Raw genomic sequence first — 27,995 nt, forward strand, 5'->3', positions numbered from 1 at the left:
TTAACGTCATTAACACATAAAATATCCTCAATCATAATTTAAAGCAGCGAGCAAGAACAGCTTACATTTTCTAAAACCTGCAATGCTCGGGCAATAAACTGTGCGTATGTCTGCTCTGACGTGATGCTAAGCTCTTTTCCACGTCAATATGAGCGCTTACTAAATCTACTGTTTTGAAGAAACTTTTTCCCAAATTTGCAAGTTGTATTATATAGCTCAGCGTTGTTGAGCTATGATTGTGACTTAATAAATTGAGATAATAAATTTACAGTTTAAGTATGCAAACAATGTATTAAGAATTTTTTAATCTTTGATGTGCCTTAGTGAAATAAGAAAGATCTTAGTGAACATCACAAAATTATGCTAAGACACACCTGATTGTTGTACATCAAGATATGAATACATTTATTGATATCACAATGGTAAACAGCACGTTAGGGATATATAGTAACAATACTACTACTAGTTAAAATTTGATGCCACAGCAGCTTCACTGTTAAACTCTGGAATAAATGTCCAAGTATTAAATTCACTTATCTGATATTGTCAGAATAATGTAATTTTTCTGTGCTTAAACTTTTTCTATTGCAAAGTCAAAGCAAAAGACAGCATTTCTTATTAAATTTTAAATAAACGTTTATGTTATTCTTCTGATTTTCTTTTCTGATGGACAATCAAAAAAGGAAAAAAAAAATCAAGAACAAAAAAGGATTGTTCACAATATTTTGCCATGGTTATGCTTTCAAAGAATTTAATGCTTCACATTGTTGAGTGCAACCAAAATAAACTGTAAAATAATAATAAAAAAAACAACACACACTCTTTAATACACCCCAAGCATTCACATGACCACTTAGGACTCAACTTTTTGTTAAATATATAATCTATATGTATAGTCATGACGTCTGTACAGACAATTCAGGCTACAAATCATATGTTTATTAGTTTACCAATACAGGCCACTGTGGAAATGTTTACATTGTACAGTCAAGTCTTGTGTAGCCATTAAGGCTTAAAGCAACGTTACATGCTTTGGCTATTATCTCTCCTCATAATAGTGGTTAAATTCAGAGTATTGTACACATACACAGAAAATAGTTCAGAATGTAAGGTTGATGTTTGATTCTTGCTTAAAACTTAGCTTCACGTTTCATTACTAAATGCAGGAAATTTACTGAATATGAAACATGGAGGGCTGGACTGGTGAAAGTGTGTAGTGGAAGAGAGACTTAAGAGTTTAATCCGTCAACTGAGGCGATGTTCACATGAAACTGTTTGATACAGTTTGCCATTTGGAGAGTGCAAATGTTTAAGAAGCTACTAATCGAAAAGAAAACAAATAAATCTTAAATGTCCAATATGTAACATGTAGGAGAATATTTTATCAGATATGGAACCAAGCAATTTGCCAGAGATTTATTTTTCTTTGTCTTTCAAAACGCTTTTACTGCTGATGTTTTATTATAGTTAGCATTTATTATATCTACACATCTGCTATCAAGCCCAATTGCCAAACTACAGAAAAAAGCAAGCTGGATTTTTGAAAAGAAAAATTAACACAACTAGCCAGCTGCTCACATCTCAATAAGAAACGTGTCTTCCGGCAGAAAGTGTAAGTATGTGCAAAAAGAAGAAAATGACTAGAATGTTAAATGTAAAACAGCCTGATGACTCATAAGACTGTCTACTTTTCTCAAGTATTGCATCACAATGGGCAACAGCACATAAAAGACATGTGAGAGCTGTCTGAAGGCTGTGCTTTAATCACAACTGGCCTTGATGTAAACAAAAGAGTGAGGTCTAAACCGCTCGTTCTGAAACTAGTCTGCTGCTTCCTAGTGGTCTGGAGAACCATAGCACCAGGATTAACATGAAGCTTTTAAATCACAGCGTCTAAATCGTGTCGGAGAGAAATTTATGATACGTTGATTAAATAGTCAATCAAACACCCCAAAAAGGTAGGCAAATACAAACAAACCATTTCACAGTTCTTGAATTGTGCTTGTGAAAATAACTACTACCATTTATGCCTCTCCATCATAACTAGTGCGAATTTATTGTTTGCCACAATAAAAAGGGGTAACCTAGGTCAAGCTTGAAATAAGTTTTAAGGCAACGATGTTGGACAGAAAAAAGTTAAGGATGTGACAGGTCGAACTTATCGGTGTTTAAACAAAAGCCTTATATGCGAACACAGCTCATGACGTCTGAATCCTGGCTGCTAAACCTCTCAAAGTCATTCGTTTAATTAGTCGACTCTCAGGAAAGTTAAAACAGACCTCTGGCTGCTTTCCCACATTTAACAGAATTAATGACTGACCTGCCTCATACGAAAGGTCCCACTGTTTATTTACATATATGTAAACTGGATTTGTGATATGTATGCATTTATGGCAAAAGTGTAAGACATTTTTTTTTAAATAATGTACTGTACAGAGAATATTAGTTACTAAAGTTTTCTTTGTTGTGCCAAGGAGGGGGAGGGACAAAAAAAGTGGATGTTTGGTTCCAGTTTGAAGAGAAATTGTTTAGTGTCTGGTTGCTTTGTTGTTTTTAAATGTAAACTTGACACTCAACTTTCATATGATTTCAGTGCAAAACACCAGCAGGAAAGATCAGGGCCTGTACAGTATAGATGACCGGGCAGTTGTACAACTTTGACTATATTTTGGATCGAAAAAGCAAGTCACCAGCATTTCTAAAAGAATGACTCAAGACTCAAATGGCGATGCAATGTTAGCAACATGAAAATATGAACCAGAGAGCAAGTCATGCTGGGAAATATAATTATTTGTTTAACCAAAGACAACAATTACACATCTGATCTGAAGCTTTTTGGAAAAACTGACAATAACATCCTTTTTTTCTGTAAATGAACTCAACTTTCGCAACTTGTGCAAACCAATATGTGGTGAAAGTTTGATGGCGATTCCATCAAAAAATAGTCTCTGTCCTCCCCATATTAGCAAATGACAATGCTTAAGACCATTTAGAGCATCCCATGGCACAATAAACCCAATTTATACAGTTTATACCCACACATCTTGTAAAGTCACAACACAACAAAAGCTTCAGTCATGCCTCAGTATCTCAGTCTCACATCCATCTGTTTTTGTCCATTCTTCCCTGAGAGAGCAGTGTGGTGGCAGGGTGGTTGTCAGGGAAACAAGATAGAAGCATATGAAATTTCAACATTGTTTTAATGGAAACAAATAATGTGTGCTGCCACTCCGTGACCACTGAGAGGCAACAAAAAAACGAAGCAAAAAAAAGTGCTATGAAGCAATTAACAAAAGTTGGTAGGAAAATTAGTTGCCTGATGATCAGATCCAAGACCTGGACATAGGATTAAAGGGGAAAAGCGCAGCTCTTGGGTTGAACAAAGTGGGGAAAAAGGAAAAAAGAAGAACATTACACTGGAGGGAAATTATTTGTCAGGAATGCCAGCAGCCATCAGAGTAGCGCGATACTGCTGCAAAACTACACGCATGCTCTTCACAAAGCCTTTGGAAAGAGGGAAGAGTGGGAATCCAATGTCTGGATAGCCACTGCGCTCTGGAAGGAAGCTACGATAGCTCTTCCTCCGTTTCTTTGGTCTCACAGCTGGCTGAGACTCCTGATACGGTTTTATACTTTGTTGTGATGTCACAAAACCCAACACCCCTTCAGAACCTTCTGTTATTTCTGATCCTACACCACCCACAACTGAACTATCACACTCTGAATTCTGGCTCAGGTCCCGTTGCCCACCTGAGCCAGGAAGTTCACTGGGCCCCACTGTGGAGGGACTGAGACCTGAGTCCTCAAGCTCCTCTTCGCTTCGCACATCCTGCTTGCTTGGGCTGCTGTGTGCCAGAGCTGATGGGATCTCTTCTAGAGGTTCTCCATGGAGGCTTCCAACACCACAACGTAAAGCACGGTCAGTCACTGCCCCATCCAATTCTAGCCAGGACTCCAGTCGATGGACCAGACGCCATCCGCTACAGGTAAAGTGCTCACAGATCTCCTGCTGAAAGACTTCCACAGGCTGCTGGAGAAGTTGAGTCATTGACTGCACCATCTTAATAAGTGCCATCTCGTTGTAGCAGCGACTGTTCTCGTAACCCTCCTGAAGGCCTCGGTCACTGTCAAAGCCAGCCTCATTATAGTACGGCTCATTGACAAGGATCAGACCTGCAGAGGGTGAAGACAAAATATAGATTCAAAATTACATTGAATTATACCTCTTCAAATATTTTCACACTTCTCAAAAGTCTGTTCCTCCAAAAAAGGGACCCTAAAAGCATCCGTACTGTCGCTTTCCACTGCATGATACAGCACGGTTCGTTTTTGGGGGGTTTGAGCCATGTCGAGCCGAGTCGTAACATGCAGTGAAAAAGTGCCATAAGTAGCTTTGAGTATTTTTGTGAATTTGGAGCCCCTTACATTTAAGTAAGTGAAATTGACTGTCAGAGTGGGTAGCTACGACATGCATTTGTTACTGCCTTACACGGTTATGCAGTATACTGGAACTAGAAAAAAACATTTTATCTATTATTTTTTAAAATTTGTACATTATCATGATTGGAGCAGCTGCGAATCAAGTATTGAATTGAGCACAAAGTTCAAAGCTATGCGTCAGAAGAACAAGTTGGATCCAACAGATAAAACTCACTCTACATGATAACTGTACTCACAACATAAAGACAATATTGTAAATGTAAATGCAAATGTTGATATATTAATGTTCCTGTGAGTATTTATATAAGCATTCTGTGAAAGTTTTCTATTTACAAAATGTTTTTGTATTATTTTTCTCTTTTTTTTAAATCTTTATTATGACTCTGAAACACTGAGTTGTGAATTATTAGTTCATTTTGTGCTGAAAGCATATGCGCAACATCCTACTGGATCTTTACAGAACAGACATGATTGGTTGACCTCTTGAATCGAGTCTTCTGTATTGGGTTTGAGTTTTTCCCTTTCATCCTGTGACAGCCCTGTACCAGACAGATACATTATTAGCTCCACTGCAAAGTCTTCAGGTCCAAATCGTTTGTTCTTTTGTCATGTGATGTGACGCGGTATTGGATATAAAATTTGTTAATTATTTCAGTCTTTACAAACACGCAGTCAGTTATATGATGCATTTCTGGTCTCAAATTGTAGCTTTTTTATTTCTTACAATTTATACTTTTGCCAGTTTCTTTTCCATAACATTCAATACAAGTAATAAAGAGTTGATTAATGCTTTAAACACCATCTGTACGATGAGGGAAAAAAAATCACTTTGATAAAGCAAAGATGCCTACATATAATAACAAGAGTTAATATGTAGTGTTTGTTTGTTAGTGAGCCAGGAAGCAGACTTGTCAAAACAGCAAACAGCTTAAACCCGAAGACTTGAGAGGTAAGCTAATAATTTCTGTTTTTGGTATAGACTGCCTAGCAGTTGCTAAATGAAAGACTCAAACCTGAAGACTTGAGAGATGACTTAATCAAGTCTGTGTGTGCTTCAAAATTGAATGACTCCAATCGGAAGATGAAGGAACCAGTACACAGTACAAATGTGTCATGTCTTGCTGAATTTAGCTATTAACAGGTAATCTTTTAATTATATTCTGCTAAAATTAAATCTTTTACTCTTTTTTTTTTCCAAGTAATTTCATTAAAGATCTGAGTCAGTAAAATAATGCAAACTTCCAATCATTAGTTCAGAGTTCAGTGGAAGCATGTTTGCGAATCTCTTTATTATAAAAAAAAACTGTGAATAAAAGACTGACTGTGCAGTTTTTTAGCTTTTAATATGATAATATCAGATCTGAGAAGTTTCTTTATATGTACAGGTACAAAAACAAGAAATAAATTTGTTACTGCAGTTTTTCAGTGCTTTTTTGCAGCGTTTACATCATTTGAGGCTGCATATTTGTCAGATCCTGCTTATTGCCTTAAAACAATCTGCCCTTTTTAGAAACTATCCCAGATGCTTATCAAACTTAAACTAACTGGATTTCAGAAATATACTGCATTTTTGACTCTTATAAAACTGAACTATAATAACAGTGGGTTTAAACAGTAACACTAACAAGTAGACCCTAACAAGCATACTGGCATAATAGGAGTAGTTTTTAAATCAACCTTGTATAGAGATAAGCACTTGCAGTAGACTGGATTTGCTGGTCCATCTTTCAGTACCCTGCGAAAGAAGAAATAAAAAAAGCACACATCAATATTGAACAAATATTCGAACTATGCAAATGAGGGTGCCAAGTATTTTGCACTAAACACAACTGTGCATTGCACAATTTCATTTCAAATGGTCAATAATTTAGGATATGATCCTCTGAAATAACAAAAAGTAAAGTCACCCAACATAGTGAGACAAAAAGAATGACCAAAGAGGTTGCGAATGCTAAAAAGAGTACTCAAACAGAGACTGGATTTTACACAGATCAGAGATTAGGTCAGTTTACCTTTCCAATCCAGGTGCCAAGAAGACTGACACAAACCTTCCCATTGTCATACAAGTTTGGGTTAAGTCGACCACTGCACTGAGAGAGGTAACGGAAGAGAGGAGGAACAGCAGGATATATATTAGGAAGTTGGATATCAAAAAGAAAGAGTCCATCCTCATAGGGAGTGCGGTTAGGGCCCTTAATGAGAGCTGAGAAAAGGTCCTGAGAAGAACAAGAAAAAAGGTTCATTGAATCCTATAATGTTTTTTAAGGAATAATTGTTTTTCGAACATTGCAAAATGAACAAAATCCAACAACCAAACCTGTTCATGAAAAGATAGAAAGGCACACTCACCATTCTGTCCTCAAAAGTCTTCACCATGATGCCATCAGGCAGAGAGGTGGCCAGCAGGGCCATTTCTTTCCTTACAGTGCTAAAGAACTTCTTTGCCTCTGCTGGCTGGAACTCCATCTTTTTAAAAGAGTGTGTGTCTATGTTGAGAAAGAAGAGTCATTTTAGAGCGCTTCTGAAATGAATCTTAGACAAGATTTCCTTTGGCTTAAAAATATGTAGCTTCAATATTACAGTAAATTTAAGCAGATTATTTTCATTTCAAATTATTACATTTTGTTCATATGAGAAGGTACTACATATGCAGTCATTAATTCTAAAGGTTTTATTTTCCTTAAAATGGTTTGCTGGTGTCTATACCTGGTGCCCATTCCAAAACAGAAAACACTTCCCCTTTAGCACTGGTGAAGGTTACACCCGGTTTGCCTCCACTCTGTTGACACAAAACCGGAGTGTCGCTAGGCCACTCAGAACGCACAGGCGTCTGTGGTTCTGCTTGCACCGGCGCTGTCACTTTTTCCTCCTCAATGGCAGCCTCCATTTTATCCTCTTCTACAATGGCCACATTGTCCAGAGTTTTCTTCAAGTTCTCTTGAAGTTTCTTAATGTCATCCAAAAAGCGTTTTTCTTTTGTGGGTTTGGCATCAGCAGGAGTTGTGGCAGCACTTGTGGCTGATGGTTCGGCAGTGGGAGAGGTTGGTGATCCAGTCCAGAGTTGCTCAACAGTCATGTTCTTTAAACTTTCCAAAATCTTCAGAGCTTCTTTAAGCTCACGGAAGCCACGTGGTGGAGTCTCTTTACTGGGTTTCTCTTCGGGTGCAACTCCGCCTACACCTGCAGAAGAGAAAAAAAAAATTATACAAATGAGCAGAGAATAACTGAAGTTCATCTGACAAAATTCAGCATTTAATGTTGTCTATAATGTTGCAGGGAATTCCAATGTCCATGGGCATCACTAATAGGAGGAAAGGTACCCACACAGGTGCCCAGAAAACCCAACATGATGTAATTACATCTCTATGAAAATATAAATAAAACTTTTATACATGCACACAGGGCTTGACATTGACACTAACAAAACATTAATGCTTATCTGACACAAGCAAGTGAAAGTGAAAAGTGAAAGCATAGAATTTTACTTGCCCCAATAAGACAACTAATCTGAATAAAACATCTAACTGAACCAAAATTTTGGTGAGAATGGTTTTGTTTTTATTATATTCGGTGCATGTAAATGGCGATTAAATGAAATAACATGTAACCACGAGGTAATGCCAATCTTGTGGAGAAATGAAAATAAATAAATAAATAAAAGAACGCAACTGCACACAGAAGAAAAGTTAAGCAACCTTATAAATCAACATAATACGACCAAGAGAGGTAAGTTCCCTGAAAACCACGATTGCAAATTTGACATTATATACAAAAGTTAAAATGAGTAGTTAATATATATTTTAGTTTTTGGTCCATTTGGCTAATGGCCAAACAAAGATCACAGCAAAATAGTCGTGTGCACAACACTTTTTTTTTAATGTTTTAAGTCAATGTTTCAGTGGTCCATTCATAAGGACAGGGGGTGCCTCTCATTTCTTATTTGTGCATCGTTTCCTTTCCTCGTGTCTTAGCTCCACCTCCTTAGGATACGAGGGAAGGATGCAAGGACGGAGGAATCAAAGGAAGAACATTGGAATCTTCTTGACCATTCTAGCGTCACTGGCTGCGCTAAAGGGATCTGCCCATATGCTTTTAAAGTTATTTAAGGCATATAATATTGTTATATTACATATTAATAAAGCAAGATGCCCTGTAAAAATATATGACATGTATGAATTATTCAAACTGCAAAAGTTAAAATATAAGCATGAAGTATTACGACAGATGTAAAGGAGGAGGAGGAGTCAAGTTTACTTGATAAAACACTTCCGCATAGGATACACCTGTGTGTCCTCGCTTATGACTCCTCAGGAAGCCTCCTTACTTCTCGATCCTTGCGGTGTAATTAGAAAATGGAGATATCCTACAAGATGGCTGAGCTCAATCATTTTTTTCGGGTCATAGGATGTAGGACGGTGAAGCGAGGAAACGAGGATGGATATTGAGAAGCACCCAAGCCCGACTCATTAAGATATGTCATTGAAGATCTTTTTACCAACGTTTCATATTTATAATATAAAGAATTTGTTATCAAAGATTATGAATTCAATACACCAAAATGCCCTTTAAATAGAAAAAAACATTTGTGTGCAGTATTGAAATAAAATGTTTTCCCAACAAGACAATTGTGGCTAGTAAATATGGAAAAAATGTTAATGTCAAGCTCTGCATACACACATAAAATATATTCCAGTTTTATGTGAAAACTAAATAATAATATAAAAACATAATTTATTATAAAAATGTGATAGATTTAGTTGTTTAATGAAAATACACCTGAATTAAGCTCAAGGTGGTGCACAACAACTGCTGGTAAATTTCTACTTAAAATGGATAAATACTTAGATTTTGCTTCTGTTGTAATGTGAACATGAATCATTTTATCTGATACTTAATTCTACCTCCAGGAAGTTCAGGAGTCGGGACAGCTCCTGGTAAGTCTGTAGTCGTGGAGGCATGCACACCATGGGTTTTGCCATCGGCATTAGCACCTGTGGTGGGAGAGGAGACTGGGATGCTTTCCACACCACTTGGTTCCTCTTCCAATTGTCCATTATCTGTCTCCCAGCTATCACTCTCATCTTCCCATTCTTCAGATGAGGCACCACTACTGCTGCCCTCTGCAGAGTCATAATATGTTTCTTCAATCTCAGACTCGACATTATACAAGTGCTAAAAGAGAGAAAATAAGTGTTAGTACTAGGGTCTATAGGTGGTCTTATACGGTAGCAAGGTCATCGAGTAAACTGGTGCATACCTGTGGCAGGACAATTGTCTTAGAATTATCTGCCCACACAACCTCAACTTTACTGCTCAGATCCACCCTGCACACTTGGCCAACAGATCTCTACAGGACAGTCGAGGCAAGGCAATAAAGCAAAAGAGAATGAAAACCAAAGAACACAAAAATTGTTTTAAGTTTTACTTAAGAAATGTGAACTTGAAAAACATTATGCGGTTCAAACGAAATCAAACTCCAAGCAAAACTCAGGAGTCAGCAGTTACATTTTAAACTGCATTACAGCTTTATATAAACACACTGGCATTGTGGTAAGCCTGAAAATGTTCTCTTAAATTCTTTTAAATGTAAAACTACTTTTGTACCTCATTTTCACAATCCTCTGTGTCAGAGTTGCCAATCCTTATGACAATATCCGTTGTGTGGAAATGGAAATCTGGATGATCAGCAATGTCATAAACACTAACGTCCTCTTCTTCCCCAATCACCTACATAAACAAGCTTAATTTGTTAGGATGATATGATAACAGACGATTCCACACACCTCCTGATGCTAAAAAGTAAAAATACCTCAACATCGTTGCCTGCAGCATTAAGTTTGACCCACTTGACAACACAGGTTCTGGCTTTATGGTCACCTGACTGAATAACCCCATAGATGCCTGGATCCTGAAGAGCCTGGGCTGCAGGAGCCACAATCAAACAAATTATTTCAATTCCAAGTGAGTAAAATGCGAAATTTAATCTTTTGCTGCGTGTAAGTCAATTGTAAACAACTTAGTAGGGTCTGACCACTAAATTGGGGCATAAAACATGAAAACTAAATGTCATACTGAAAAATCGCACATTGTGTTAAATATAGAACATACGTCGTTTGTCTACAACGTAGTCTCCAGGGCAGAACTCATGGTTGTCCAGGTGCTGGATAGGGATCAGGTCATTGGAGCGTATCCCCGTCTCTAATCTACCATCCTTCCACATCACATCTGCAGAGGTTACAGTGGAGACAACCTCAACTGCCACCCTATGCACAAACAAAAACACCATATAAGTCTATTTAACTGATGTCTTACAAAAAACGCCAGCACTTTCTATTCTTCGACTTTTTATAAAATAAGTGTAATCCATTCTTTTTCTATTCTACTTGTTTTTAAAAAAAAAAAAAAAAAAAAAAAAAAAAAAACTACTAACCTACTGAGTTTCATTGCTTCTATTGTCTTCATTTGTAAATTGCTTTGGATAAGTTTCTGCTAAATGACTAAATGTAATGTAAAAGTCAATATATTTAAATTGACAGAAATATTATATGAAATGTTTAGATGGGTCTATATAATATCTTTTATATATATATATATATTATATATATATATATATATATATATATATATATATATATATATATATATATATATATATATATAAATAATTTTTTTAAACATGATCTTCAACAATTAACTTGAGTATATTGATTTTTACATCGTTTCATACAACTTATCTGTTGTTGGCTTTTGTTTAAATATAGACACAATATAGGCACAACATTGTATACATACACATAGGACAGACATCAAAATAGGGGAGAAAGATCCTGTTGGGGCGTGTTTGTTTTGGTGCTTTCAAATATCAAAATTGTTTGGAAAAAGTCTCTTAGTGCACCTTTAATATGACACACAGTTGGCTCTATGATAACAGTGATACTGAGGGGGGAAAAAAAGGAACAGAAAATGTACTGGTAATGCAGTAATTTTCTGGACATTTTTGTTAACCCTAAAACAAACTGTAATGTGCAATTAAGTAAACATTTAAAATATAGAAAAAACACCTGTACAAATAAATGGAAAATTACTTCTTTTTTTTTTAAACAAACAGTATAGCAAAGGGTGGTTATGGGATGGAGTGATTTTTCTTTAGTTCTTCTATCAGAGCATGGTTTAGAAAGGGCTCTCTTTTTACTGCTTTTTAGGATCCATTTTCAGGGCTGTAAACTGCGACATATACTTCACATGTGCTATGGGTAAATTGGTCTGTGCAATTAATAAAATGTACCCCTGTTCTGGTGTGCCTATCTCAACATAATGCAACATACATGCACATCGAATGTTAACTCAGCAGTAGAGTTACACTCACGGGACACTGCACTTATTCACAATCACAAAAGTGCATTATTTGGATCTGCTTTGTGGTTAAACCTTGATTAATTCATGAGCTGTTCTGACAACTAAGTTATCTTTTGCGTCTGATTAATTTTGCGTCTAATATAGTAAAAAAAAAAACACAATGTTTAGGCTACATAGAAACACAGTTATGTCTAAAAATTTAAGTAAATGGATGAGTGCAGCCCTTAAAGCAAAAGAACATAAAAACTGCATTTCATTTAATTTACATTAGATTTTAGTTAAGTAGATTTACAAATGAGGACAATGGAAACAATCAAAACCAACAACTGCTATAACAAGTCTCAGTCTAAATCTTACATATAGCAAGTTTTTAAAATCATTATTATATAATAAATAAAAAGAAAATAGAGCAAGCTTCTGTTTTTTTGCTTTTCTCATTAAAGGAATAGTTCAACCAAAAATACCATTTCTATCATCATTTACTCACATGTTGTCTCAAACCTGTATAAATGTATTTAAAAAAAAAAAAGGAAGGTATTTTGAAATGTGGGTACATAATATCATTAGATCAATATCATTTTGCAGGTATTACACTATGATAACACAACTAGATTGTCATTTTTAAATCAATGAAATGTTTGTGGATTCTTTCACCTGTCTCCTGGTTTGAATTCGCGTGAAAACTTAGTTCTCTTCTTCTTGTGCTTTCTCTTTAGGTTGCGTATAGAGAGGGGAATGCTCTTTTTTCGAGTTGGGCCACTCTGAAGTGAGGCTGTTGAGCTGGCAGAGGAAGTGACAGAACTGGTATCATCTGTATCATCCCCTGGCTCCTCATCCGACTCTTGATCCCCCAAATGGGCCCACTGTCCCTGAAGAACAGCCAGTGGTGGCTCTTTTTCTTCCTCCAAAGCATCCTGGGATGGAAAAGGACCATTGTTTGGGTAGCATGGAACAGAATTATCATCAGGACAGTCCTGTTCCTGCACTGATCTCTTTTCACCTGGAGAATAAAAACATGGTACAAAAAAATCACCTAATCAGATGTCTATTCAAGCACACTGAAGCAAAAATGAGGTGGACCATGCTGACTGCTGACAGTTCAGTTCAGTGTATGGTTTACAAGACAATGACACGTGCAGTACCTTCCATGCCCTCCATTTTCTCAGTTGATTCGGAATTGTTACTCTGTGTGTCTGAATTTTCTGTCAGTTTCTTTCCCACTTCCTTTTTAAACATTCTTTTTAACTGAAAATGAACAAATATTAATCATCAAAACAAAAGCAACACCCTTTATTTTCAGTTAGAAAACTTGACTAGGTTAGTCATTATATTTTAACTGATTCAAATGCACACATTTTAATTAAATAAAAATTGTTTCAGGTTTTTCAATAATAATAATAATTCAAGATTCAAATTTTCAAAATTGTGTTTTTCTTTGTGCATTTCAATTCATCTCAATCAAATTGCAGTTGGGTTACTTTGATTAGGTTAAAAAAAAAACTACATAATAGAACACAGATGAAGTAATCTGTTCTTCTGTATGTTTGATTGTAGATGTAACATAACCACATCAGCTATACCTTTCGAACAACAGGGTCCTCAGGATGAGCAGGTGCACCCTCTGGACCCTCACAGGTGATTCGTGTAGTTTCACTCTTGGCAGGAAACACATACAAGGCTCTCTCTCCAAGCTGCCTTTGAGTATGATCAAAGTAGCCCAGTCGCTTCACCCTGAACAAAAAGAGAAAATCAAGAGAAAACAAATCAAGTGAATGAGTAAACCTTTAGAATAAGCAGGGAACAGCTATGTTATCTACAAGATCAAGTCAATCATACTCAGTTTCCTGTGCCCTACAGTAGAGTTCACAGCAGGAGAGCTGGAACAGGGCTGGGCCATAAAATGATAACTAATTATAGTGATATAATATTCCTCAATAAAACTATTGCGATTTAAATATTCAATAAAAAAATGCAAATTTAAAATGTTTATAGTGGAACAAAACAGGGCCACACAAACGAGCCGATTAGAGCAGACTCACTGATCACACGAGCACTAAACTGCACCGTGATATCTAGAGTGACAATATCTAGAGCAGCCAGTATCAGTCAACAGATATAAACTAGCTAAAACTACGTGTGCAACGATACTGTCACAGAGTTTTTCAATATATAAATTGTCATTGTTTATCATGGATTTACTGCAGTAATACTAACTGCATCATGGTATTGTGGCAACTTTTATTACAAAAAGACCTTAGCTGCAGAAATGCATAAACATTACATGAAGATTATTGAATTGAATTTGGATTATGTCACAATTTATGCGTCCACATTTGGAAAACGGATTGAAAATGTGCAATTCTATTTGTACACAGCACCAAAAACCCTTCCACATGGGTAGGTTTAGGGGTATGACAATGCAATTAATTCCTCATCATTCTCAGTGGCATAATAATAATGATAATAATAATACTACTGCACATTCTTTGACCTTCCAGAGCTTGGAAAAAGAGGATGACATGAACTCATTATATTTTTGATTATGCATCTAAGCACATCTCCACACCCCACACTTTATTATTATTATTACTACTACAACAATTATTAGGCATATAGCCTAAACAAAATTGGTACTTGGTAATTGGAACTGCACATTGCTGCCCTGAAAAAAAAAAAAAAAAAACTTCAACAATCAAACATGCTATCTTACATATTAATACACAAGCACATTTTTTATACAGTTATTTAAATTTATACATGTTAAAAAGCGATGTTTATCTTACCAATTTTTCCCACGTGCCCCATGTGGCTTTATTTTCTTGGCCCACATCCCCAAAAAAGGCCACATCCCTCATTTCATTAAACATGACAGTATATGTATGTTTTTCATTAAAAGAATTAAAGGGACAGTGAAGTTTGTAGCCTTATGGCAACACTATGCCATATAAGTTTACATGCGTAATTAAGAGGAATGAATTGGTCAGACATTTACACATTCATTAATCAGGGATGTTAAATCTATGTTAAATATAAATATATAAACAAGCACATGTGCACCGTACCTAGAACTGTGCTTTGCATCTGCTTTCTGCTGAATGACACTGACTCACACTAAAAGACTTATGATCCTTGACACCTGTATTTTGTGTGCCTTGCTTTTGTGTGTATGTGTGTTCAGGGATTGGCTGTGGAGTGTGCTTCAGGGGATTATATGATCTGGAGTTAGGGTATATATATATATATATATATATATATATATATATATATATATATAGCTGTTTATGACCTACACTCTCATTCATGAACAAGATCTGATGATCACTGTATATTTGTTCAGAAGATCCAAATGTTTGTGAATAAAAAGAACCAGTAGTTGAACGATAAATGATGAACAGGAGCTCAGCCTGCATATTTTGGCAAATTTCACTTTACCACTGTAACAAAAACTGACTCACTAATGTGTTTTACACTTAGTTTTGTAGTATATTTTGCACTTTACAATTTACTTGACTACTGTGCAGAGTACCGAATGAGTATGAAAGAGAGATTATGCCAAACTACAAACTATGAATCAAAATGATCAAAAAAAAAAAAAAAAAAAAGAAGCAGCAGCTTCTTTTACCTGCATAGATTCTCCTGTGTGATGGTGGATGGTGGTGGGAAGACACTGTCTGAGCCCTTTGGAGAGTAACTTTTAAGTAATCCACGTCACTTTTAGCTCAACAACCTGAACCTGTAATTGAAAAGATTTAATGTCTGAGACATATACACTAAAAATGGAAAAATTAAAACATATTTAAGACACATGCAAAAGTTGCTTTGGTTTAGTTATTTGCTCTAGTCACAAAATATTCCCAATCCCAGCACTCTAGTTAACATTAGAGTCACATTTTCACCAAACTTACCTCCTCCACAACAACTCTGAACTTGCTTTTCTTGCTGAGAACCGGCTTCACACCATATAGCCATTGTACATTAGCAAAAACCTTTGAGGGCCCAATCAAAACCTGACCGGGTAGAATCCATAGGCATCGTCAAAGAACAAACCCTGGAGTAAAAGCCAAAGCAACATTTCAAACTAAGACATAATCATCTAGCTGTGCAAAACAACTGCATAATCATGTTGTACGCTATTTTATACCAAACAGTTTATATTTTAATATACTATTTTGGACTGAAACTTATTTTTTTGATACATGAGGCTGAACATCAACATATTACCCCAACTCATTTGAATCCTCATTTGAATCCTAAACGTAACGATACTGGGGGTAGTAAAATAACCTGGCAAGGGTCAGAACACCAGCACTCTTCAGAGAAATGCTATCATATGTGTAAAATGGAAATAATCATAATAATCATATAACTGCGAAATGCCGTGCCATACTGCCTAGTCCTAATTAACATTATACCAGGGCAAAAAAAGTTCTCATAATAATAATTCAAACAAAAACATTGAGCACCTACCACATCACTGATGTGAGGGTAAATATCATAGAGTTTTGCGCCGTCTTCCTCACTCATAGAGCATCTACAGTAAAAAAAGAAAGAAATTGCATTGTTGTATCATATCCTATTCAGTCAACCCTATAAAAGTAGGTTGCATTCATTTTTTTCTGCTACTCAGGTGCACTTGGACAAGATATTACATTTAATTTAACGTATATGCTTAATACATATACGTACTGCATATACCACAAGGAAATTAAAAAAAAGCGCGATCACATTACCGTGCACCATTGGAAAGCTTCACAACGATTTGGATGCTGAGATCGTACACCTTTCCAAGCCAGAAGTCATATACAATGTAGTCACCGTACATAAAAGACTGCAGAGATGTACAAAACACAAACACTTAGTTAACTGTTAATCATCAATTTCAAGATTTTTATCTAGAGTGACAGAGTATATTCATTACAAGTAAATGAGCTTAAATGCTTTTTTCAAGTGCTCAATGGTGATTAATCAACCCGGTTAATGAACCCAATGAATCATAATATGTTGTCCAAGAACTTAATAAAGCCCCACAAAAATCAATTTTAAAACCACACTTCAAACTGGGGATGAGGTCCTTCTCTGAATGACTGTTTAGATGCTCCACAGGGCGACTCTCTCAAACTATGTGGTTATGAACATAGCTCGGGTTCACAGGTTAAAGACTTGAACCAGATACCCAACTGAAATTTTCTAACTGTGATCCACACAAGTTGTTTGGCTTCTTGATGACACATGCTCTTAATGTCAAATGCAGAAATGTTAATCCATGCATTTATAACCTGAAGGATGGTGCATTACTGGGTTGTTGCCCTACAGCCTTAATAAACAAACTGATCGAATATACAGCAGTTTTTATTAAAACTAGGACGTATGATCCAGTTCTCCCAATTAGACATAACATGTTTTAAAACATTCATATGTGTTTAACATTCATTCCAACTTCTGTGGCTATTTTCATGGCAAGAAATGGTCAGACTGTTTTATAACAGTTTTTTTATAACTTAAATTTTTTAAATAATTACAATGTATGTGAAATACAGTTATTTATATTTTAATAATATATCGTGGACATTTTATTTTAGAAACAAATCTAAATTAACATAAAATATATTACTTTGATTAGATTTTTTTGTGATGTTATCTATCAATGAATTGTGAAAACATCAATCACTTTTATTTATATAGAGCTTTTAATAATACAGATTGTATTAAACTACTGAATACTGAACTGAGAATACAATGATGGGGATGTATAAATCACGAGATTGATCAATTTGTTATTAAATGCAGAGACGGTCTGTGATCAAATCGACGATAATCACTAGAAGTTAAGTGCACCCAACAAAACAAATTATTTATTTGAATCTCAACTTTTTTATCAACACATTGATCGTCCTTTACCAACTTTGCTGAAAGTTAGTGGGCAACACTGATTTGATCTGATCTGAACTGAGCTGGACGATGACAAAACAATGACAACAGACTTTATCTGAAATTGATTGTTTACTGTCTTTTTGAATTAATCTCACACTATTTTTGTTATTTAATACATTAAAGCTGCTTTGACAATATGTATTGTTAAAAGCACTATATAAATAAGTTTACAGTTTCAAGGGAATAATTAAAAATATCATGATCGTTCAGCTCTATAAGTAGTTAGGATTAAATTAGGCTTTTATTTACATTTAAATCATGACCAACACACATAATTTAGACTACATCACTTATGTGAAACAAGTAACCTATGATGAGAACAAATGAGCATGGGATTCATGTATGCAGCAAACATTTGAGCTTTCATTATATATATATCATACATTCGTTACAGTTTTTGGTATAATAATAACCTTATAATGTAAATGTACACAAATACAACTCAATTCTAGTAACTATAAACACAGAATACATAATCCAATGAAGATTCCCATTCATGATTTAAAACAGTAACTCACCCAGACATGCTGAAGGTCTTTGCTGTTTACAGGATACAGAACACAGTTGGTCCCTACAAGTTTCACGGCACACTCAGTGTTTATGTTAGTCACAATGCCACACTGTTTATCCTGCGATAAAACAACAAATAATTAACAACAGGTATAAGCTTCTTCATATTGTCAAAGATTTTGATCCTACAATATATTATCTATCTGACATAAGTAGTTTCTATCAATTTTAATTAGTAGTTTCATTTAAAAGTTTCGTTGTAGTAGCATCTAAGGAACTTTTTTATTTCTCTATTGCCCTGTACACAGTTTCATCTTGAAGTACAAGTGATAAAAATACTTACATTTGAATTCATTCTCCGGACAAAGTCTCTAGGCACAATAGATCGATCTTCAAGTTTCAGCTTCAAGATCAAGAATTAGAAGGAATTAACAAAGAGAGAGAGAGAGAGAGAGAGAGAGAGAGAGAGAGAGAGAGAGAAAGAGACAATGTGTCAACAGTTTATAACAGTAGTTGCTTATGCCTTAAGGCTGCAGGCTTTAACACCAACCCTAAATAAATACCTCTGAAAGCAGTTTGTCAAGTTTATACTAACACCAGCTCTCCATGATTAAGTTTGGTGACCCCGCCTCAGCACATCCAACTGTTTGAATTTCTCATGGGCCACATTCACTGCATTTCAATTCAGTGGCCAGTTCACCTTTTAGAGCTTAGTAACGTACAGGATTTATTATCTGTTGTGCAGCGTGCACAGAACCCAACTTAGCCACTGGTTGTTGATGATGACGACATCACAGGACTTCCCCAGGCATCTAGCTTCTCCCTAGCTTTTACATTGCAGGATGGCAGAGAGAAGTCTAGGGGCAACCCAAACATTATGGTCGAGCAAGAGCAGGTTGTTTAGTAGTAGGGATTTAATCAACAATAATACATAACTGACGCCTCTGCCGATAATTTAGTATGATTTGACAGATGTTACCACGTTTCTTCTGACTGGCATTTATTTTATTATCAGCAGCTAAAACAAAACGTGCAAAACTGTGGGGAAAAAAGTAACAATCTGACAAACTGTATATGTAATCCATGATCAAGACATAAAATACTAGGTTAAACACTAAATCTGGATCCAGGTCAGTTCTATCTGTTAAGTGGAGCATCCCTTACATCCTGTTACTGACCCACTCTATTAAAGGCCAAATCTTACCAAATTCAACTCAAAAGCAAATCATTCAATTCCACTAGCTCTACATGTATATATAATATATATAAAATATATTATTATGTGTGATCATTACATTTTATTTTTAAGTCCAGGATAATTATAAATAAAAAGGTAAGTGTATAATCTTAGATACAGTATCTGGTCATTTTCTGTACCCTGTTAATCTAGGGGTCAAGAGGTTTGGCTTTGGAGAGCCCTGAATATTTTCAAAAATGTAAACTTTGCATAGACGTTGGAATCTGTGACCATCAGGGTAAAAATGTCTTGTTATTCGGTAACAATTTTTTATACCCCAAGGGATTAATCTCATCATAGTTGCACATCACTTTTTAGAAAGGGATTCACAATAATGTCTATAGGGTGGTCACCCTATTGTACAGTAATAAAACTAAATTTGCTCATTTAAATCATTACATTTTAATGAAAACAATGCGTTATAAAAAGTAAAAGCAGTAGGTATTTTCTCTGTGATCAGATGAACCGATAAACTCCCAGAAAGTCTGAAAAGCATGAAAATGCATTTTTAAAATAAAAATGAAAATAATATTTGGCATGTGTGCCGCTGCACATCCCTGTGTGTAACAAGCAAAGTTAATGCGCACTGTAGACCGGCCCAGAGGTGCATTTTCTACTAACATGCTCTTTAAATAACAAAAAAAATACTGTGCCATTGACTTTAGACCAGGTTTGGGTTGGTCTATGGCACAGTCCATTGTTAGTTCCTCAAAATAGTAAAGCTTCACCAATGTGCCTAAACACTCTTTTTTAGACCAGCATGGTGCAAATGATTCTCTTCTGCTCAGTAAGGCTTCATTTATTTGTACTTTAAAAAAATTATAATACACAACTGATTCAAGAACTCAAAAATTTTTCTAAGTTAGATATTGCTTTGTTTGTTTAGTTATAAGTATGTTTAAGAAATGTTTAGTTTAAGTAAACATTATTATATTGGGCCATCTACAAAAGATAGAACCACCCCCACCTCACCCCACCCCCAAAGCTGAGTCAGTGGTGACAAAGAGAGAGTGAGAGTAACAAAGGGAAGATGCTTTAAGACAAAAGACCCTACAACCTTCTGTTTGCCATCACATTTTCACAATTCATGCTGTGTCGAGATGAGCTGCAATCCAGAAAAATCTCAGGAGAATGAATCTAAAATTATTGTTTAAGAATCTGTCGCTCATTGCAAAGATATTTTCACATACAGACTCAAAACGGGATTGGTTTTTAACAGGAGTCATCATACCCATTTAATTCAAATTCAAACTATTCTTAAATCACATCCTCAAGTCTTTTACAGATGCAGTTAGTTTACCTCCATAGTGGAACAACATTATAACTGAGTCCTGGGCTAATTTTGTCCCTCATGAGGGGATCTATTTGTGAGATATGATACATCTGGCTGTTCAGGCAGTTTGGGGTGAATCTACGGTGGTGAAGATGTAATCTACAAAAGAAATAAATAAGTAGATGAAAATAAAATAAAAAAATATTCCAGCTATTATACAAACTGCAAAAGTGTGTACGCTTCTGCTGTTAGACACTGAATTGTGGAAAACGTCACAAATTGATGTTTTAGACAATGCTATTCTACAAGTTAAGCAGTTTGGTGTGGTTAGTTAAAAATGAAATAAAATATCATGGATTGATCTAAAACTAGAGAACATGACTGTTCTATAAAGAACAATCCAGTTCTTTGTGAACAAGAACAACACAAAAAGGGTTAGAACTATAAGATTACAAATAGCTCCAGACATTTTTAAGGCGCCCTACAGCGCAGTGCATGGTGGGAATATGGAGAGTGAAATTTAATCATATCCCAGCTTTTTTTTTTTTTTTCTGAAGAAAACTGAATGGGTGTAGTGATGAAAACAGACGGTATTTAGAAGTGTAGTTTTCCATATTTATTCTTTCCCTTTCCCATTCTTACATCCATGGAGAGAAAAAAAATCTTACGTCATGCTATAATGTCAAGGCGGTTCTAAATTTGTTAACCCTTTTCAGTAAAACAAGCTCATATTTTGTTCAGTTTGCAGTAACCTTCATGGCCTGAGCCCAGAACCAGGCTTGATTACAAAGATCAATAAGCATCTGCTCACTGCATGCTTGTTTAGACTTCATGCGCTAATGAACAAAACGCTGTACATTCACGTCTGCCTTGGAGCAAAGAGGGAGGGACTGCAGCAGCACACTGCACCACTACACGAGCCACGCCTTAAAGGACACGCCCCTTCATCCTGATTGCCTTGAGAGCTTTACGTCATCAATTAAAAGTGTTCCATCATCCAGTCCTCATTTTGATTCTTTAGCAAACTGAAAGTCTAATACTACCTACTGCCAAATAGGCTCATTGGTTCACATCATAAATGGGCTGTCATAATGCAACACTTTCGACGATAACCTGAAATCAAAATGATCTTGAAACATTATTTAGCCATTATATCAAATATATGTTAAAAAAAACAGGACTATACATAGCCGTTGCAATAAATATATGGTAGCAATGAGAAAAGAGTAAAATTTTTAATCTAGTAACTATTTCAAAATCTTGCGCTAATGATTTCATCATCTAAATGAAATGCAATATTACATTTTCTAATTTTAATGTAAGAAAGATAGGACAGAAACCTTGCATTGCACTATGAGAACAAAAACAACACAAACTATCAAACAACTGTCCTGTATTGACCTGTTAACAATTAGAACGTAAACATGTTGATGGTGTCTGGTTTAATGAAGGACCTCATAAGCGTTATGATTTCAGCCACACCGAACACATGTTCACATGTTCAACCTTGGTATCTTGCCCGTTCCACCACCAATCAAGCGGGTCAAATAAAACAGAGAAGGACATTCTGGGCAGAACACACATTTTCAAAGAAGAATAACTGACTGACCTTTCTTTTTCAGTTAAACAAGCATGTTAACTTCTCAAATATCTGCAAACAATATGGTATTTTTATGCTTGCATATAGCACATTTAAATCCAAAACATCTTAATTTGTGTGCTAAAGATGAACGAAGGTCTTACAGGTTTTGAACAACATGAGCAATTAACGACTATGAATTAATTTTTGGGTGAACTATCCCTTTAAACATCAAATCATTTTCCATGTAAATGTGAAGCACTAATACTAAATCAATAAGTATTATGACTATACCCACACTTTACTGTAGTTGATGGAGTATGAAAAACACCAGCAGTTTTCTAAATTTTATTGACCATGCCAACGTTCAACATCACTGAACAGTATGAACTTTGACTTTGTTGGTCTAGGTGAGAACTTATGGTTTAAAGAAAAAACCTTGAAGGTAACACTTTAAAAAGCCTTTCCTTCCAATACAGATGTAAAGTGATAAGTGCTGCCAAACAACTGATGCAATTACCCCATTCAAAATAAGTTTGTGCTTAAATAATACATTTATGTTTATATTTATTAGGGCTGTGTTTGTATGTATATAAACCTCAACTTCAAACAGCCTGCTGCTGATATATCTCCCAAAAAAATGTTATGTGTTCTCCATTTTAATGGTTTCCATTACATTTTGATAAAAAATTCCTTATTTAATTAGCAGTAGTAATATCATTACGTTAAGTTATATATTTTTGTAAGTTTTGAGTTAAACTAAACTTTTATTTTGATGAGTTACTGTGAATATGTTGTTCACTTCTAAAAATAATGTTCTTGTTTTCAAGTACTCGTATAGAGGAGGCAGAAGCCAAAAACACTATGAGTGTCACACGCTTCAGCAGCCCATGTGTGTAAAAAAAGAAAGTGCATCTGCGCCATTCATTCACACAGAAACACACAAAACATGCAGGATTATGTTTAAAATGTATTTTTGCAGCTTAGTATTCACAGACACTAGTTTATATTGCGTTTTGATTTAATTGTACTAACTTACAGTACTTTAACCCACGAGGCTATTGGCATCAATGACCTACAGTACTTTTGATTCCGTGACATTAAGGCCCTGTTTACACTACTGTAACTATATTACACTACACTAAACAAACTTTTTCGTCTTTCGTTTGAAGGCAAGAAGTTTAAAAAGGCTGAGTGACAGTATACGGTTTTCAAACATGTTGCTCCCTTGCCTGACCTCAGCTGAATGAATCTTCAAAGAAGGTGGAGTTTCAGAACAAACCCACCGATTGCTCGGACCAATGGTAGCTCGAAGGCGTTTAGGAGCTAAAACTAACTCCCTAAAAAGTTTGCTTTGGTGAGCTGATTCAAACTGCCAAAATGAACTTTACTGGCCTGATTTTGTTCGAAATTAGTCGAATCAGTTTGTTCTTCCATTTAGTTTGAAGTATATTGGGGCCTTTAGCGTTATATACCAAATAAATTCCAAATTTATGACTGGATTCCATGTTTTCTGCACTGTGGAAATCGTAGGGCCCTATTTAATATAATTTATCCATGTCCTTGCACTGGTATAACAATAATGCAAACAGAGATTAAAAGTGACTCCGGACAATGTACACAATGATATCCACCATTACTTATTGAACAAATTAAGAGACTACTGCTTTTCCCTCTCTAACTCACTCATCTGAAGCATCGGTCATCTAATATGACAATCACAGAGTTACGATCATTTAGAGTTTAACATTAAACTAATCATCCAGTGTCTTGTCTGGGTGTATGCTTGTTGTACATTGGCAGTGGTTTCTTGCATTACTATGCAATTTCTGCGATTCGATCAGGCAGATATGATCATATCAATAATTTCCATCCAAAGACTTTTTATGGAAAAATATATAATGCTTCAAAATGTTTTACTGATATAGATGATGGAAATGCTAGACATTTTTTTTTTCATTTGTTTAACTTAAGCAAAAAATTTTTACATTTTATATATGGTAAGAAAAAGACGAGTTACCTCTCCAACATACATATCTTAATTATAATTTCATTTATACTTTCAAATTTATAAATGTATTAATTTTGTTCTGAAGATGAAAGTTGTTAGGTTAGTAATGTGTAACTGCCTGTGGCGTCGACAGGATCACTTGATTTTTTTTCCTTTATGAAAGTGGAAAGAGCTTAATTCATTTAAAAAAAAAAAATAGAACAAATATTGTTTTCAATAAAAAGAAAACAATATTTGTGCGCGTTTGTGTGCATATATTTACACACACACAAAGGTAGGACAATGAAACACTGGCCAATTTAGTGTTGGAGGTTTCATGGTTTAATTAGAGTAATAGCACTGTTTTGCTTAAAATATTAAAATATTGCAATGTACACAACATTATGGGTGACATATCAGAGTTTAAAAGAGAACAAATTGTTGGTGCACGTCTTGCTGGCGCATCTGTGACCCAGACAGAAAGTGTTTGTGATGTATCAAGAGCCACGGTATCCAGGTTAATGTCAGCATATAACCAAGAAGGACGAACCACATCAAACAGAAGTAACTGTGGACGCAAGAGGAAGCTGTCTTAAAGGGATGTCCGGGTGCTAACCCTGACTGTATCTAAAAAACATAAAACCACAGCTGCCCAACTAACTGCAGAATGTGCACCTCAACTCTCCATCGGGTCAATTTACATGGCCAGGCTGCTAAAGTCGAACATTTGGTCACTCGTGCCAATGCCAAACATTGGTTTCAATGGTGCCAGCAGCAAAAATCTTGAGCAGTGGACAATGTGAAACATGTATTGTTCTCTGATGAGTCCACCTTCACTGTGTTCCCCACATCTGGGAGAGTTACGGTGTGGAGAAGCCCCAAAGAAGCATACCACCCAGACAGCTGCATGCACACAACTAGATGGGCGCGTCACTGCCAAGGACTACCGAACCAATCTGGAGGACCATGTGCACCCAATGGTTCAAACATTGTATCCTGTAGCGATGCCCTGTTTTAGGATGATAATGCACCAACACTGCAAGACAGAGTGGTTTGATGAACATGAAAGTGAATTTAAACATCTCCCATGGTCTGCGCAGTCACCAGATCTATTCTGCAAGAAGAATGGCTTAAAATCCCTCTGACCACTGCAGGACTTGTATCTGTCATTCCCAAGACGAAATGATGCTGTATTGGCCGCAAAAGGAGGCCCTACACCACACTAATACGTTTTTATTGTCTAAAACCAGTCTTTTTATGTTTTATTATATATACATATACATATACATATATATATATATATATATATATATATATATATATATATATATATATATATATATATATATACTGTACATATACATATGTGTGTGTGTTTTGAAGTGTTAAAAAAATAATCACTATATATGCTCCAGGTACATCTCAAAAAATAGAATATAGTCATATATCTATTTTTGTAACACTTCAAAAGTTTGCAACACTACATGTTTATTATAATTTTGATGATTAGAGCATACAGCCAGTGGAAGTCACAAATCCAGTATCTCAAAATACTAGACAATTTCCAAATAAAAAAAAAGAAGTTCAAGTTTTTGAAAGTATGTTCATTTATGGACTCAATACTTGGTCATGGCTCCTTTAGCCCAAACTCCAGCATCAGTGAGCAGGGAAGCGATCAGCCTCTGAGGCAGTATTAATTCATTTATTCGTCTGTATTGTTTCCTCTTGAAAATATCCCATAGACTCCATATGTGGTTAACGTCAAACATGTTGGCTGGCAAATCAAACACAGTAATATCATGGTAAGCAAACCACTTGGAATTGGTTTTGGCTAAATTCCTGCCAGAAAAGGAAATCAGGCATCTCCATAAACTCTGGACTTCATAAAACTGGGACCTACACCATCACATGTCATGGCAACCCAAAGGCCTGTCCAGTCTTCCTTCAGACTCCAGACTTTAACTAGCAAATTAAATACTAAATGTACTTTTATATGAAAAGAGGACTTCACACAAAATATGCTGTGGTTGGGCATCCCCAGGAAAGGTTTTAGAACCACTGTTCTAATCTAGACCATTGTCAAGTCAGCAGTATTCTTCATCATTGATACCTGGAACTTCTACTGTAGGGATAGTCATTTAATGAAAGTCAAATGTAAATATTTTAATATTTTTGACTTCCATTATTCGTGAAAAAATAGATTTTTAAACATTTTCTTCTACATGAATAAATGTAGAATATGTGCAAGTTTACTTTTTTTAAATAAAATTACAAAAAACATTTTTTCACAACATTCTTTTTTTCAGAAGCACCTATGTGCTTTGTGTAATTTTATACACATACATATTATTCATATACATATACACACATACATATAAATATATATAGAGAGAGATTATTTGTTGATACAAATAAGGAAACAAATATTTAAACAATGTAAAGGCCTCAATAGAACATTGATACCTATGTTTCTGTTACAATGAAAACAATTCAGTTTTTGTTTCATAAATCCTAATTTACTGCTGTGCTGGTGGTAGGCCTTGATCATGCATTTAAGGGTGGGGTGGTTATCTGCTTCATGCTTTGTCTTTGTTAGAAACAACAGTTGTACAGTGTTTTATTTTGAAACTACAGCTGAAAGCTGAGCATAAACCAGTTCCAGTATGGTCTGTGCTTTTACAGGCCACCGAGACCGAATGTCCAGAAACACCGGGAGAAGGTCTATTGTCAGTATTATTGTGACTGACATTGTTTACTGCTCGCTGAGATAAAGCTACAACCACTATGTTTTACTGACAACTGTTTGGATACACTGTCCACTGATGAACAAATGACAACCTGCCCGGCTAAAAGATCACAGGCTGTTTACAATGAAGAGATTCACACTTCCGAGACTCGTTCACAGCCAATCAGCGTCGATGCTAATCCTAAACGCTTAATTTAATAAACCTACTCGTCTGTGCGTGTTTTCACGAGTAACAGTACTTTCAACAGATCACGTGAGATTCTGCCTAAACCTTGATCATAAATCAAATGACCTCATCCTATCATGTTCAAAGAATCGGAAAAAAGTAAAGCCAATAAACGTAGCTCGGCCTCGTTTAAATAATTAACGTTAAAGGAGAGTAAAATCAGCTCGTTGTGGTGTGCTGTATGGGTGAGGGAAAAACAACGCGCGCGATCATTTGTGCCTTTAGTACCTTCGTTTCCCGAACATCCTGCTTCGTTCCTTCGGGATACCACTGAACACGCACGAATCCTCTACCGAGAGGCCACGACCGTGCGTCCGCAGCCCCGCTCTCGTTGTCCGAGTTACCGGGAGCGCCTCCACCTCGTCCACCTTCTCCACCATCGCCGCCGCCGCTGCCACCACCACCACCACCACCACTTCTTCCTCTCCCTCCGCCATCACCGCCAATCTCGGAGTCCGAATCTTCGAAATCCTCTTCGCCGTGAATCATCCGTACGAGCCCGAAACGCATCGCACCGCGGTGTTTTCCGGAGACCAGGTCATGCGTAAACAGAAGCCGCTGGGTTCCGCCTGCCGTGGGAGAGAGCGCGACGGACGGAGGCTCGGAGCTCGGGCTCACGGCCGGAGAAAGCGCTACTGTGGCGGGCACCGCCATCTCTGCTGCTGCTGCTGAATGATGCGGAGAGAGAGGGATGGAGAAGTGAACAG

General features: G+C 36.1%; 1 protein-coding gene across 1 annotated transcript; it reads right to left on the reverse strand.

Annotated features, from left to right (window-relative positions):
- Positions 1-2,332: 2,332 nt before the first annotated feature.
- Positions 2,333-27,963, reverse strand: ube2o (ubiquitin-conjugating enzyme E2O). The gene is given in 22 exon segments (XM_043242890.1): positions 2,333-4,173; positions 6,118-6,175; positions 6,453-6,656; positions 6,790-6,926; positions 7,147-7,620; positions 9,342-9,612; positions 9,698-9,787; positions 10,045-10,167; positions 10,250-10,362; positions 10,549-10,703; positions 12,451-12,796; positions 12,939-13,041; positions 13,377-13,527; positions 15,419-15,492; positions 15,494-15,529; positions 15,702-15,808; positions 15,811-15,844; positions 16,264-16,327; positions 16,527-16,624; positions 18,246-18,356; positions 18,581-18,640; positions 27,517-27,963. Coding segments are annotated over 22 exon segments (3,981 nt in total). The 5' UTR covers positions 27,943-27,963; the 3' UTR covers positions 2,333-3,427.
- Positions 27,964-27,995: the final 32 nt, after the last annotated feature.

Source organism: Puntigrus tetrazona, chromosome 6, assembly GCF_018831695.1.
Source record: "Puntigrus tetrazona isolate hp1 chromosome 6, ASM1883169v1, whole genome shotgun sequence".
NCBI lineage: Eukaryota > Metazoa > Chordata > Actinopteri > Cypriniformes > Cyprinidae > Puntigrus > Puntigrus tetrazona.